Consider the following 14,709-nt stretch of genomic DNA (forward strand, 5'->3'; position numbering starts at 1 on the left):
AAGTAGCTACGGAAAAAAACAACTTTTCCCCGACCATCTTATCCCCTGAAATTGTATTCGTATGGTGCGGAGGCCACCTTACATCTTACTAGGCACTAAATAGCCTTTGCATCTAGGCGGAACACCCTTGAATTCGCCAATTTGAAGTAGTTTCGCGAAGTAGCTCGCGCTGTCGCTGTCTGTCCGGAGCGAGGTTCAGGCAGGCAGCTCATCCAAATGGCCGAACCGAGAAAAGTACAATTTGTCACCCTCTCGGCCTTCGCTGGTGGATCAGCCTCGGATTCTAGGAAACGCCGGTTGGATGATGAGGCCGACATCAACTTAGATGAAGATGCGGAGGCCGACACCATAGCGACCGGGGCAGGAGATGGTGGTCTTTTCGGCAAAGCTGGCGACAGGGACAAGGCTGAAGCAAAGAAGATTACTGTGCGATTGAACCTTTCTCTGTCCGAGCCCAGCGATCAATCGTCTGCCGAGTTCAATTACAGCGAACTCATCCAAAATCTCCAGGTATGACCCTACAGTGTGCTAGGCCAAGTCGAGTCATATTTTTATTGCATTTGGTAGTGTGTGCTTGTCACTGCTGACTAGGGGGAAGTGCACCTTGTCCTCCCTCGGACTAGCGTGGTGGCAAAATGACCATTCATGGACTTAACACAAAAGACCCCAGTTCTTCCATTCATTCAGTCATCCACACTAGCTTGGCCAAGTTGCAACTCTCCAACTGCACGTGAGATGTGAAGCCGTTTGCTCGTTGCGTGATCAAGCTTATGGAGCTACCTGTTTCCTATGGGTTTTTAACTTACCAAGCCTACACACACACACACACACAGCCATTACAGGACTAGAAAATGCCACATAGTGCAGTTCATTCCGCTGTCTATGGGTGATAGATTGGAGATCACTGCCGCTGATGGAGTGGGACGGAAGTACCAGGATGTAGCTGGTCGGGGAATGGGGATTTATGTAAATGTTATGAGATCGAGCCATCCCGTCTTTGCTGATTGATTTGTATGATATATGCATACAATTTTTAGAAGACTTTACTATGATGATTTAAAGTATGTGTCAAAATGTCAATGGCAGTAATATAAAGTAATGAAGAATGTAGCAATTTCAATGCTAAAAGGGGCTAAATCTGATATTGCCATGGCGCATGGTTAAGTAGCTTTACATTTAATACAACAACATTACTTTGACGTAATGTTGCGTTGTGTTTTGATTAGCAGTGCATTGTTTATAGTTTACGGGTCATATTATTGGTTGAATTTCTTTTTTCATTCGCTTTCACTCCCTCCCCCCAGGCAAAGAAGACCCCCCCTAGTATCGCCCCTGCCCCTGTCCCTGCCCCTGTACTCGACCCTAACGACCCTTTTAACGACGATGAGAAAGACAGACTGCAGGTCGAAGCCATGGCTAAAAAGTTTGAAAACAAATATGTAAGTTCAGGTGGCACCATCTCAGCCAATTGCTATTGCAATTCTTTTTTTTCAGTAGGGAACAAGCACAAAGTCACTATGACTGTTGTGCGTGGCATACTATCAGTTTTATGACCAAACTTTTAACCGTTGTCTATCTTTGACCCAGGGGAATGCTGGGAAGAAGAAGAGGAAGGATAGGATGCAGGATCTGATAGACATAGGCTTTGGCTACGACGAGACCGATCCCTTCATAGACAACTCGGAAGCAGTCAGTATTCCCGTCTCAACCTCTCTACCTCTGTGCATCCTCCTTTAAACCAAATTCAACTCAATAACGCTTTATTGGCATGAATGAATGAGCGTTCTTGCCTCAGCAATATAATACTTTCATCCGGTCAACTTTAATTCGGTATAATATACTGTATATATCCAACTGTGCATCTTCGCACTGCTTAATTCTGTTTGTAATGACTGATTATTAGGAATGTCTGATGTAACTGATTATATCCCAGTGATTTAACATGGAGTGCGACAGGGGTAAGACCCCGGCCAGGATATTTGAGAGCACTTTGCCTCCCAACTGCCTCTCGTCCTTGGCGAACCTCGTCATCCACACAGAGCCATGTTGTTTTAGCTGTGAGGACGGTCACTCTGTATTCAGAGTCTGAGCTCTCGCGTCTGCCCGACACTCCTAACCGCTGCCCCTCCCGTGACAGTACGATGAGCTGGTGCCCGCCTCCCTGACCACCAAGCTGGGAGGGTTCTACATCAACACGGGCACGCTGCAGTTCCGCGCCACCTCGGAGGACGAGGGCGAAGACGGGGCCAAGGAGGGCGAACCCCGGGTAAGACGCCCCAGAGAGAGCTGCCGTCAGTCGGCGCAGCCTAGCGTAGCTCACCACGTGCGGCAGTCGCACGTCGCTTGGGCTGAAAGCGCCCGCGAAGTGAATAACTGTAGAGGGAGTCATTGTGTATGTATGACCAGCCGACCTGCGAGGAGGTGTTGAGTGGAGCACTTATTCTTTTGGTCTGTTTCAGCCGACACGGCCAAACAGTTTTGAAGTTGGTCCTGCCGTGGGATGTTTTGCGAACGAATCATTTGCTATTCTGTTCTATCCCGCCTTTCAGCAGAAACTCAAGGATGGAGAGGAGCAAGTGATCAAGAGACGGAAGAGAAAAGAAGGGAACAGCCTGGAGGAGAAGAAGCCCAGGAAGAACAGAGTGCCCAAGCAAGGGTGAGATGACAGCAAGACTCGTCTGTCTGGCTACACTTATTTGATTTTACACCTTAATCAAAGTGTAAAACAACAAAACAAAAAAAACACTTGAATATTATCTAGACATTATTTCTAAACCTACTTGATTCCGTGTGTCAAGAAGGTATATTCTTTTATAACTGAAAGTCCTTGAACAGTGATGTGTGCAACTGTCATGGCTAACATTATAAGCACCGTTTCTGCAAGAGCTTTACTTAAATGGGAAGGCAGGTTTGAAAGTTAATTTTTTAATTATTGTTTGATTGAAACACCACTTGTTTTTCATACTTCACCTTATCTAGTCTATTTGTAGCGCATATCTTCCTCTCGGTGCTTAGCTAAGTGCATAGGATTCTGCATGCTCCATGACACAGAATGGCTGCCTGGCATTATGACAGACAGGCCTCTCTACCACACAATGAGTCCATTAGACACGCTCTCATTGGCTAATAACTGACTCCACTGCCATTCACACCCGCCCCCCCCCTAATCCTAAAGACCTCCCACCCAAAAATAGCATGGCTATTATCAGCCATATTCCCCCTGTATTACTTGAAAGGCTTTGCCACGTTATACAAGATAACACGTCATAACTGGCTAATGATTGACTGCTCTTTTTATTTTGGCCACTCATGTCCTCCTTTTCTCTCCTCCCTCTGTGTCCTCCCTCTGTGTCCTCCCTCTGTGTCCTCCCTCTGTGTCCCTCCCTCTGTGTCCTCCCTCTGTGTCCTCCCTCTGTGTCCTCCCTCTGTGTCCTCCCTCTGTGTCCCTCCCTCTGTGTCCTTCCCTCTGTGTCCTCCCTCTGTGTCCTCCCTCTGTGTCCTCCCTCTGTGTCCTCCCTCTGTGTCCTTCCCTCTGTGTCCTTCCCTCTGTGTCCTTCCCTCTGTGTCCTCCCTCTGTGTCCTTCCCTCTGTGTCCTTCCCTCTGTGTCCTCCCTCTGTGTCCTTCCCTCTGTGTCCTCCCTCTGTGTCCTCCCTCTCCTTTCTTTCTGCGTGCCTGCCTCCCCCCGCCTCCCCCCTTGTCTGCCTCACGCAGAGTATCGTCTCACAACATCCATCGACCAGAGAAGAAGAAGAGGAAGAAACTGATGAAGGACTCGTTGTGCCTGGCGGCTATGCTACGTCGCTTCACCCGGGAGAAGGAGGAGTTGCGGAAGGTCAACCCCAGCGCGGTGCACCCTGGCCTGGCAGGCGGCTTGGCCAACGCCCCCCGCGCTAACAACATGCTAGCGAACTCCCACATGCACGGCAACGCAGCCAACAACGACGTCTCACTGGCCGACCTGACCTCCGACCCCGCCATGATGTCACTGCTGGGCTCGACCAACGAGAAGGAGCTGCAGGACCTCCTAGGCGACCTGGACTTTAGCCTGCTGGACTCGAGTGCGCCGCACTCGTCGGCGAGAGAGAACGGCCTTCTGGGAGTTGGAGTTCCAGGGCCGAAAGTGGGAGGAGGGGGTCTGGGAAGGGGACTGGGAGCCTCAGCAGGCCTCCTATCCCCCCCTCCCCTCCCGGACGGCCTGCCTCCTCCCCTCACCAAACGGATCGAGGACCTACGGGCGGTGAGTTGGTTGACAACACCCATGTATCATCCACAGCGCTCTGGCCTGTTTTGCTGAATTTGGAAGATTTTGCAACTGCTCACATACAGACAGTAGATGTGTGTAGGTTGTGTACGTAAAAAAAAATAAAAAAATCTTTTATAAGGTTTCGTGATTTGGAAGGAGGCCAGCCAGAATGCCTTGTAATTTATCCTTGACAGGGTTGGAGGTATGGTGAGACTGCCTCAGGAAAGGAAAGGTAGAGAGGGCAGCAGCTGAAAGAGGCCAAAAGTGCACGAGAGAATCGGACAAAATGGAGCGAGAGAAAAGATAGAGGCTTTCAAAGACTTGACACAAACTGCCTTAGGGGTGTGTGTCTGTGTGTGTGTGAGGCCCAGTATGGAGTGTACTACTGGTATGCTGACTCAACCATTTCTCCCCTCAGGCTTCGCGGCAGTTTGATCAAGAAGGCAGGAAGAAATTCTTCACCCTGGATATGAATAACATCTTGCTGGAGTGAGTTTGGCCTCTTTTGAAAAACCTGTTTTTCCCTTCAAACTCTTCCTCTTCTGTCCAGCTGTAGGTGTGAAACGGCTCGGTTCGGGACCAGCTTGTAATCTCTCTGCATCTCTCTCTCCCTTCATCCCTCTCTACTCTCTCCGTCTGAATATATCCTTTCTCTCTCTCTCACCCTTCTCTTTATTTCTCTCTCTTTTTTTTTTTTATCCCTCTCCCCACCCCCCTCTTTCTACCTCCCTCTCTCTTCCTCTTTTCACCCCTCCCTCTCTCTACCTCCCTCTCTCTCTACCTCCCTCTCTCTCTCTCCCTCCAGTATTGAGCTGCAGGTGCAGGAGCAGCCGGTGGCGGTGCGCTCGCAGGTCTACTCCCACATGGAGGCCTTCGTGCCCTGCAACAAGGAGGCCCTGCTCAAACGCCTGAAGAAGCTGAGCCTCAACATCCAGGTGACGTAGCTGTCGCTCGCCCCCCCCCCTCGCTCGCTTTCTTCTTCTTCTCCTCGTGTTCTTCTTCTTGCTTTTGGTTCTTTTTGTCTTTTTTTTTCTTCCTTCACTTATTTTGTCTCTCTCTCTCTCTCTCTCTCTCTCTCTCTCCGCCCCCCTCAGGATGACCGCCTGCGGACGCCCCTGTTGAAGCTGAAGCTGGCCGTGTGCAGTGTGATGCCCGAGCAGATCCAGAAATACAACATGGACTGCATGGCCAAGGCTGCCAAGTAAGAACACACACACACACACAGCTGCTTCTATACTAGGATTCCCACTGAGCAAATCAGACATCTTTCTTTTACTGTGGTTCCCCCAGTAAAGGTTAGCTACTCTTATCACGGTGGTGTACAAACTAGAACCATGTGCTTCCTCTGTCCTCAGCGCTTGAGTAAGAGAGTTTCCTCTTCTGGAGGTAAAACACAGGGTACTTAAGTATGTGTGTGTGTGTGTGTCTCCTAGGCAGCAGTCTGAGGAGGTGGAGAAGAACGGTTCTGGGGAGGAGGAGGACGAGGAGAAGCCAGGCAAGAGGGTCATGGGTCCCAGGAAGAAGTTTGTCTGGGACGACAAGCTCAGGTAACCTCGCCTCTCTTCAGTCAAAGAGTCGTTACGGAGGTGTCGACCTCAAACTAGGGCGCTTCAGACAACTCTCATTTCCTCACTGTGTGTGTGTGTGTGTGTGTGTGTGTGTGTGTGTGTGTGTGCAGGGGCCTGCTGTGTAACCTGGTGCGTGTGAAGCTGAGCTGCTACGAGCTGGAGGCCCAGTGCTCTCTGTCGGTGGAGGACTACCTCAAGGCCTTCATGGAGAATGAAGTCAAACCACTGTGGCCCAAGGGCTGGATGCAGGCCAGGTTTGTTGGCGCGCGTGTGTGTGTGTTCACGTGTGTGTTCACGTGTGTCTGTTTCACTGCGCATGTTTTGGGATATTTTGACCTTTGGCTGTCAAGGGATGTGCACGTGTCGCCACTTCAGTACAGATTGTGTAACGCTGTCGTCCATCTTGTCAGGATGCTGTTCAAGGAGAGCCGTGCTGTACACAGTCACCTCACTGGCAACCTGTAAGAGCTCCACCCCCCCTTCAAACAACACCTTGCGTTTTTATTTTTAGCTTTTCGCACTAACTCCCAGGGAAAGTGTTATTAAACATGTTTACTTGTCTCCCCAGAGCTAAGAAGAGGATGGTCCCTGGTCCAAAGGCCAAAGCCAAGGTGAGTGGCAGCCATTTCCCTCACCCAGGGTTGTGCTTCTGGTCGTGAACCCAATGTGGCGTCTGTTGTTGGAGCACTGGCCAATAACTGTGATGTGTCTCCAGGAGGGCCCGTGGATCCAGAGACTCCCCACCGCCACCCCTCCCTCCCTGCCCTCCTCCATGGCGGTGGCTGGCGCCCGCCTGCCCCTCTCCTCCTCGCCCGCCTTCCCCTCGGAGCCCATCTGCCTGTCGGACTCCCTGGACGAGGATCTGACGGCGCCCTCGCTCGACTCCATCTCCCACGCCCTGGCCCTGCTCAGCAACGCCGCCAAGGGCCTGGGCCCCGGGGACAGCCCCCTCTCCCCCCCGCCCCTCCAGGTCCCCGCCTCCTCCCCGCCCTCGGTGGCGCCCCACTACCCCTCCGCACAGCATTCCCTCTCCAAGATGGAGACCCCCCCTCTGGTGGCCATGTCCCTGGCCAACTCCGTCTCCGCCTCCATGGTCGCCATGACGACGGCGTCTACCTCTCCCTCCGTGTCCTCGATGGCGCGCCTCCAGGCGGGGCAGGCGCTGACGGTCCGGGGCGGGGACGCGTACGGCTTGATGAAAGGGGTGGGGCTCATGGGGCAGGCGCAGAGGCACGTCGGCGCGGCGACGGCCTCCCACCGGACGGGCGTGCTGGCCGGAGGGAGTAAACTCCACCCGCCGCCGTCCCCCTCCCCGCCCAAGCCACGCCCGCCCCCCACAGCGTCGCCCCTCCTGCCCCCCCACCAGAAGGGTTTCGCCTCCCCAGGGGCGGGCAAGGCGGCGTCGGGCATGGCCGTGTCCGGACTGGCCAAGAGCGGCACCAAAGCTGGCGGCGCCGGCAGCAGCAACGGTGGCCACATGGGGGCCCTGCCCCAATCCTCCTCCCCCTCCCCGCAGTCCCGCGCCAACTCCCACCCCGGCGCCCAGTCCTTCTGCCCCCCCTCTTCCTCCTCGCCCTCCTCCTCTCCCGCCTCCTCCTCCTCCTCGTCCTCCCACCCCCAGGCGAAGGGGCTCCCCTCCCACGCCCACCACCACCCCCACCACCAGTCCAACTTCATCACGCCCATGCAGGCCACGCTCACCAAGTCCTCCCACAGCAGCAGCTCGCCCATCATCAAGCTCACGCCCCGGCCCCCGGCCCCCACCCCCCCGCCCTCTTCCTCCCCCTCCCCTCCCTCCTCCTCCCCCTCCCATGGCCTGTCCCTCCCCCAGATGATGGCCGGGCAGCACCAGTACCAGTCCCCCAAGGCCTCGGGCTTCCGGCCCCCCTTCAGCGTGCAGGGCGGGGGCCAGGCCAAGGCCGGGGGCGGGGGGATCTACAGCTTCGCTGGGGGTCAGAAGGCTCCGTCGGTCATCAGCGGTGGAGCCAACGCCAGCAGCAGCCCCATGGGCATGTCGCCGGCCGGCAGCCCCTCCCCCTCCGGCAGCCACGGGCAGCAGAGGCAGAGGGCGGCGGGCGGAGCCGGCCAGGGCAGCAAATCCGTCGGCAGTCGGGCGCTGACGGGAACCCTGGCCACGCCTCCTGTTACCTCCCACCTGTCACAGGTCAGTCAACCCACGGGGAAGTGAAGAGACTTCTAGAATCAAGTCCTTTTTTTTATATTGAACTAAAATCGTTCTCCTTTTCCTCCTCTCTCCCCCCTCCCCCGTTGCCCTCCCTCCATCTCCGCAGGTGTCTTCAGCGGGCGGCACCCTGCTGGGCAGCCCCCCCTCCCTGCCCCTGGGCTTCGGGATGCTGGGGGGTCTGGTGCCCGTGTCGCTGCCCTTCCAGTTCCCCTCGTTGCTCAACTTCAGCCCCCCCGGGGTGCCAGGGGCCAGTGGCGCCAACTCAGGATACGCCCTGGCACAGAGCGAGCTCATGGGTGAGTCAGCGTGCCGCCCAACGGGCCGCTTCCCCCCCCCCCCCCACCCCCCCCGTTATTCAGCTGAATCGAATGTGGAAGGTTTTCGCTTCCAAGCATGTGGCGGGAATTATATCAAAAACCGTTAAGGGAAAATGTCTAGACGAGGTATTAAATTTTTATTTGATTGTCGCTAAGAACAACGATGTGCATTTTTATCGTTTTTGCAGAGTAGTCTAGCGGGTTTTTTAGCCCCTGTGTGTGTGTGTGTGTGTTGTTGTGTCGTCTATGTGATGTAACCACACTGGGGTGGAACGGCTCAAGTTTCAATGTGCCAACAAGGCTCTCTTCTCACTGTACCCCTCTCACTGCCCTGTCTCCTTCTTTCATCCCATCTCTCACCCTTTCTTCCATCCATCCATCCCCTGTCTCTCAATCCTGTTCCCCTCTTTCTCTGCTGGAACGCTGCACTCACTGTTCTACACTTTCATGTTCTCTCCTCCCCTTTCTCCATCCACCTCTACCCCCATCTGTACACTTGAAACCTACCTGTTGTCCCTCCATACCTCTCATCCCTCCCTCCATCTCTCCTCAGAACTGTATAAGAGTCTCCAGTCAGGGTCACAGCCTGCACTACCTCCCCACTTGCAGCTTGCTTTCTCAGGTAAACACTCCTCCCTCCCTCCCTCCATACGTCTTGTTGTTCAGCATCTGGTCTACTCGTCGCCCCTCTTCGTCGCGTCCGTCTCCCAAACCTGCCAGCCTGACTCAGAATAAGTGGTCGTCGGCATTCTTGTGTTTCTCTCCACACCAGAAGCATGCATCTTCCCCCTCCCACACACTGTTACACAATGTGTAACGGATAACTCTGTCCTCCTACACACCTTGTCCCTGTGTAACAGATAACTCTGTCCTCCTACACACCTTGTCCCTGTGTAACGGATAACTCTGTCCTCCTACACACCTTGTCCCTGTGTAACGGATAACTCTGTCCTCCCCCACACACCTTGTCCCTGTGTAACGGATAACTCTGTCCTCCTACACACCTTGTCCCTGTGTAACGGATAACTCTGTCCTCCTACACACCTTGTCCCTGTGTAACGGATAACTCTGTCCTCCCACACACACCTTGTCTCTGTGTAACGGATAACTCTGTCCTCCCACACACCTTGTCCCTGTGTAACGGATAACTCTGTCCTCCCACACAGATGCGAACCAAAGCCAGGGTGGAGACATGAAGAGGAAGTCCCACTGACCAATAAGATAGGAGGATGGAGAGACCAGCCTGGTGACATCACCACCTCCCTGGAGACATCCACCACTAGGATCACTTTGATTGACAGGATCACGATGATGTAACAAGCTGTGTGGGAGGAGCCTCAATCCCACCACTTTGGAAAGGACCTGAAGAATCAATTTGCTCTCACTATGACGTTGATTAATTTAATTGTAACTTTTAATTATCGGGTATGGACACAGGACATTGGGGTTAACAATGAAAACTATTCTTTTAATTTTGTTTTGTTTTCGTCAACATGTTTACATGACCGACCTTGATCACTGTGGAACGTGAGATCGAGAACAGGAGAGGACGCTACACGTAATGTTACTTGTATTTAAGTCAAAGTGGAAATAATTTGACTTTTTTTTGTTTGTTCTTGCAGTAAAAAAAAAACAACCCCAGATTGAATATGAATAATTTTTTGTTTTTGGTGTTCATGACTCCCTCCCGGTGTGGAGAGACCTGTAGACTCAACATAGGGAATCATTGTCTATAGAGTTGTACTGTTTCAAGTCACCTCTGCTCCCACAATGACTGTTAAAGGTAGTAGCTAATATGAATATTGATAAATTATTTGTAATTTACACAGGGACAAAAAAAACAAAAGGAAAAAAAAAAAGTTTAGCAGTGTGTGTGTGTGTGAATGGATGGGATTGATTGAATGTGTGTATGTACATAAACATATAAAGTATACTGTATTTTCTTCCCAGGTCAGTCTGTGCTACAAGTGTGTGTGTGTGAGCGAAAGCATATCCCCTTCTTGGTGTGGGTGAATGTGTGTTTTCCCCTCTCTTGCTCAGTGTGTCTTTGGTGCTGTATAATTACACTGGACCTTTTCTGGTAAAAAAAACAAACACTTGAAATGTGAAGCAGGTTTTGCTTCCGGAAAGATGAGTGGGGCTGTGAGAGAGGGGAGAAATGTGAGACTGTAGCCTACTTGAATTTTTAATTTTATATTTTTTGTTTTGCTTATCAAGTCAAACAACTCAAAACTCAATATAACACAACGCCTTAGTTTGTAAGTTTTAAAGAACTATGCAGGACTATAAATGCTCAATGCAAAAGTGCAAGTCGTCGCTTGGCTTTCAACCTCTACCCAACTGTCAGTGTATTTCTGGGAGTTGTGAATGTTTGTGTATTTATGTACGACTACTTCTCAACCTTAATACCTTTCCCTCATGCTGAATACCTCTCAATACCGTTCTTCCATTCCCTCGTTCCACTTCCTTTTACAGTCTGTCCAGTTTCCCTCTAACAGCTGTTTGTCAGACCAACCGCACCAGGAATGGCGCCAAAGATGAGTTCCTAAGCATTAGATGGGGTGTATTGGTCAGCCTGTGTGTGTGTGTGTGTATGAGTGAGTGTGTATTCTGACATTCTCTTTAAAATGTAACCATGAGTGTTTCGTCTGTGGTCTGTCAGGATGTCATGGTGAATAATTTAATTTTTCTTTTGTGACTGGAGCAGGGGGTGACATTTGGGGGGTTAAACATGACATTTCATGGTAACTGGTTACTTAATTCGGTCTCCTTTTTGTAGATTATTTTTGTGTGTCAATTATGAAATAAAAATGGGAGGAGGTTTTCAGTATGACTGCCATGTTTTCTTGCTCTGAACAATTACACTTAACGTTCAAATCGCTGCACAGCTTGGAACAAACCACACAAGCTACAATGAATATGCTTTATTTGTCTTTTACAAAAAAATCACTGTCTAGAAATACAAGGTATACAAGGAATAAAATGGGAGTATTTGCAGTTGAAATGGCTGGTTGTCAACAGCCAGTTTTGAGGATGATAAAAAATAAAGAGTTAACTAGACTCATGGATGTTAAAGCTTTTAACCAAATGAAATCACTTCCTGCTCGACAGGGATGGGGGGGCGGGGCTAAGCAGAAGGCTCCACCTCTCATGTCGCTAGTTTATAACACTGATTTCTGACCCACGCTCTACCTAGGGAAGGTGACTAGGAATGGGATGCATGAACAGGACGCACTGGATAGGATCTGAAGAAGCAAATTAAAATACACAATAGTTAAGTAGTGCTCTTTTTCCAGGTTGGGTTTTCCCCCCAACACGTTATAATACTGTCCACGCGTGTGTTTGTACTTGTTTTATACGGGTGTACACCCATGTATAGTCCACGTATGCTCTTCTTTAGTGTCTAAGGCACTTTAAAAGAAACATATTACAACTGACATGGAGTCGGTTGAGAGTCACTCGTCTCCAACTCGCAATCCATTTGAACGACGACACCGGGTTATCAAAAGAAACCAGAGGCGGAGGGTTGAGGAATCTGGATATTGAGGCTTGTTTCCTAGCGAGTTTAAATATCACCAGGGACTGTAGTGTCTTCCTGGTTGTAGAGGACTGAGATGGCGCCATTCCCAGTAGATGGCTGTCGTGTCCAGGAATGTCTAGCTGAGTGTTGATGAGGGCGTGTATGTTGGTGGGACGTTCGACAGAGACCGGGCTGGGGGGTCTGGAGTGAGGGGAAGGGGGGGGTCTGGAGTGAGGGGAAGGGGGCGGTCCCAAACTGTGGCTCAGACACACCTGTGTCGGGAGACGACAACGCCTCCTTTCTGTGGGTGGAACCCCATCTCTGCGCTTGAACTTTTTAAATTATTATTTTTATTATTATATAGGCCATTATCAAGTGAAATCGAACGTACGACCTGTACATTACGGGGACACTACCAGAGTGATGAGTTCCAGGTACAGAGATCCATTGTGTTGTGCAGTTCTGTGCAGTTTCCAGCACCAATAACCATCCAAGCATAGATCCCATCTATACCATACATCAACGAGTGCTCCGATTAGTCAAAACACACACACACGCACAGAAAATTATATATATATAAAAAAAAAGAAGAAAAAAAGACTGGATACCTCAGAGACCTTATTGTTTCCCAGCCCCCCCGCCGAAGCTCTTCTAACGCGTCCAGACAAGACGCCTTGGAGAGAGAGAAGGCTCCTTTGTTTTCTTCACAGTAATACATTTTTTCCAGTCCTTGTTTTCTCTTCTTCTTCTGACTTCCACGGGGGGTACACACCTCCGCTGTAGTGTGTCTACGCAGGCGCGACACCATCAGTGTGCATGTTGGAGAGAGGCTCGTGCAGTGAAGGGCAGCTTGGAGAGTCCATGGGATGGAGGTGACCGTGTCGTCAGGTGACCGTGTCGTCAGGTGGGGTGGGCTATCCTGGGAGGAGGGGGAACACTAGAGTGATGAGGCCTACTTCTGCTAGTGGAGGGGTGGGTGTGTGTTGGGGGGGCGGTACGTGGCTTTACAAAGTGACACGTCGTAGTCGTTGGTTAGCAAAAAGACAACAAGCTTAAGTGAGAGTTCTCCTTGTGGTCGTCGCGCGGCTGGGAGCGGAACCAACATCCTCCTGCGTTCCCACGCCCACCTGCAAGCACTTCATTCATGTAAAGAGTAGGAGAGGGAGAGAGAGAGAAGAGAAAAAGCACTTGTACCCTAAGTATACTTTCTTGTTTAGCAAGAAGCGCATAATACGCCAAGCCTGGAGGAGGGAGGTTGCTATATGGAGGGGACATGGCTCTTTGTTGGCGGGGAGCGTGTGGCCCGGTGGCAGGCCAGGCGGGGGTGTACAGAGTAAGGCAGCTTTGACCCCCTGGAGAGGAAGAGGGGCTTGGTGTAGAGGGCTGGGGAGGTCTGAGGTGCATGCTGCCAGGCAGACTGGTAGGTGCCTGGGTAGATAGGCAGGTAACGGGGTGGGGAGGCTAGTGGCGAAGGGGGTCGGCGGCTAGCTGGGTGTGTATATAGACAGGTTAGGGTTAGGTGGAGGGGAGGGGGAGCAGCTATTCTGCGTTGGAGGCCTGCGTCTCGTTCAGGTCGCTGGTGCGGCTGTCGGCGTCGTCTTCGGATACGTCCCCGGAGGCGCCTTCGATCTGGAGGTTCCTGCGCCCCGTGCGTCCGGAGGAGAAGCTGACGGGGCCGCCACGCCTGAGAGGACACACACACACTCAGGAAATACAGCCAGTACACTGACAGCCCCCCCCAGGCTGTGCCCAGCCCCCCCCCAGGCTGTGCCCAGCCCCCCCCAGGCTGTGCCCAGCCCCCCCCAGGCTGTGCCCAGCCCCCCCCAGGCTGTGCCCAGCCCCCCCCAGGGCCCGGCTCCCCTCACCTGAGGCGGTTCTTCAGGGAGTTGACCTCGCGCGTCAGCCCGTCGCTGGCCTCGGTGGCGTCGTCCAGCTCCCTCTGCAGCTTCCTGCGGGAGGCGTTGGCCCTCGTGGCCTCCTCCTCCGCCTCCTCCAGCTGCCTCTTCAGCTGCTTCAGACGGGAGGTGGCCTTCTCCATCTGGGGGGGGGGGGGGGAGAGAGAGAGAGAGAGAGAGATCTCAATACAAATATGGGGCAAACAGAGAGAGAGAGAGAGAGAGAGAGAGAGAGAGAGGATGATAAAGAGAATGTTGCTGAGCCAAGGCTGATCTAACAATACTCAATATCTGGGAGAGAAAAATGGAGAGATCTCCATGTCATCCATTTCCCTTTCTGTACTCCGTAACAGTTATTTAAAGCCGGCTATTTCCGGACGGCCACACACAGGAGGCCTTCACTCACCTGCTCCTTGTACTGGTCGGCATGGCGACGCTCGTCCTCAACCTGCATCACCACCTCCTTCAGTTTTTTCTCGGTGCGTCGGACGATCTTATTGGCCGCCGCTCTCTCCCTGTGCGGTGGGAGAGGGATAGGGGGGTCAAGCATGACTCAGCGCCTCACAGAGACGCAAACGAGCATCAGGAAAGAGCGGACCCCATTACTCACTGAGTAAACACTCCCTGGGTTGTGACTGGCGCTCACAACAAGGCACCGTTGTTAGCTGGGTGGCTGAACAGTGTTGTAGTTACAGAAATCCCACTGAGGAGTCAGGTTAGGGAATCGGGCTAGTAATGAGAGGGTTGCCGGTTCGATTCCCCGCCGTGGGGAATTATGTTGTGTCTTTGGGCAAGGAACTTCACCCTACTTGCCTCGGGGGAATGTCCCTGTACTTGCTGTAAGTCTCTCTGGATAAGAGCGTCTGCTAAATGACTAAATGGACTGTTCATCCACAGTATACCCAAGGACCCAATGAGGACTTCAGAACGCCTCGAAATTCTGGTCTACCAGCCAGTTACTGGTTCCAGCCTCCGTAAAA

At 52.2% G+C, this 14,709-nt stretch overlaps 2 protein-coding genes across 3 annotated transcripts in view; one reads left to right on the forward strand and one right to left on the reverse strand.

Moving 5' to 3' along the window:
• The first annotated feature begins 177 nt into the window (after positions 1-177).
• ubn2a (ubinuclein 2a) lies at positions 178-11,144 on the forward strand. 2 transcript variants are annotated; one of them, XM_067259286.1, is made up of 17 exons: positions 178-510; positions 1,305-1,439; positions 1,588-1,689; positions 2,138-2,266; positions 2,550-2,656; positions 3,713-4,238; positions 4,663-4,733; positions 5,050-5,179; positions 5,339-5,445; positions 5,678-5,791; positions 5,923-6,066; positions 6,223-6,273; positions 6,381-6,423; positions 6,528-7,976; positions 8,104-8,293; positions 8,868-8,936; positions 9,481-11,144. In XM_067259286.1, exons 1-17 carry the CDS (start codon positions 217-219, stop codon positions 9,525-9,527), a joined length of 3,708 nt encoding a protein of 1,235 aa, XP_067115387.1. In that variant the 5' UTR covers positions 178-216; the 3' UTR covers positions 9,528-11,144. The 2 variants fall into 2 exon arrangements, with proteins under 2 accessions (XP_067115387.1, XP_067115388.1); XM_067259287.1 differs by having other exon boundaries at positions 2,553-2,656.
• Positions 11,145-11,223: 79 nt separating this feature from the next.
• The window catches only part of LOC136965224 (myosin-10-like), a 48,712-nt gene continuing 45,226 nt past the window's right edge, over positions 11,224-14,709 (reverse strand). Inside the window, exons 42-44 of the mRNA XM_067259288.1 lie at positions 14,136-14,244; positions 13,700-13,872; positions 11,224-13,518 (exon numbers count right to left, since the gene is read on the reverse strand). Coding sequence (XP_067115389.1) covers positions 13,374-13,518; positions 13,700-13,872; positions 14,136-14,244 — 427 coding nt within the window. The 3' untranslated portion in view covers positions 11,224-13,373. The remainder of the gene's footprint in view (positions 13,519-13,699; positions 13,873-14,135; positions 14,245-14,709) is intronic.

The sequence above is a fragment of the Osmerus mordax genome, chromosome 21, assembly GCF_038355195.1.
Source record: "Osmerus mordax isolate fOsmMor3 chromosome 21, fOsmMor3.pri, whole genome shotgun sequence".
NCBI classification, from domain to species: domain Eukaryota; kingdom Metazoa; phylum Chordata; class Actinopteri; order Osmeriformes; family Osmeridae; genus Osmerus; species Osmerus mordax.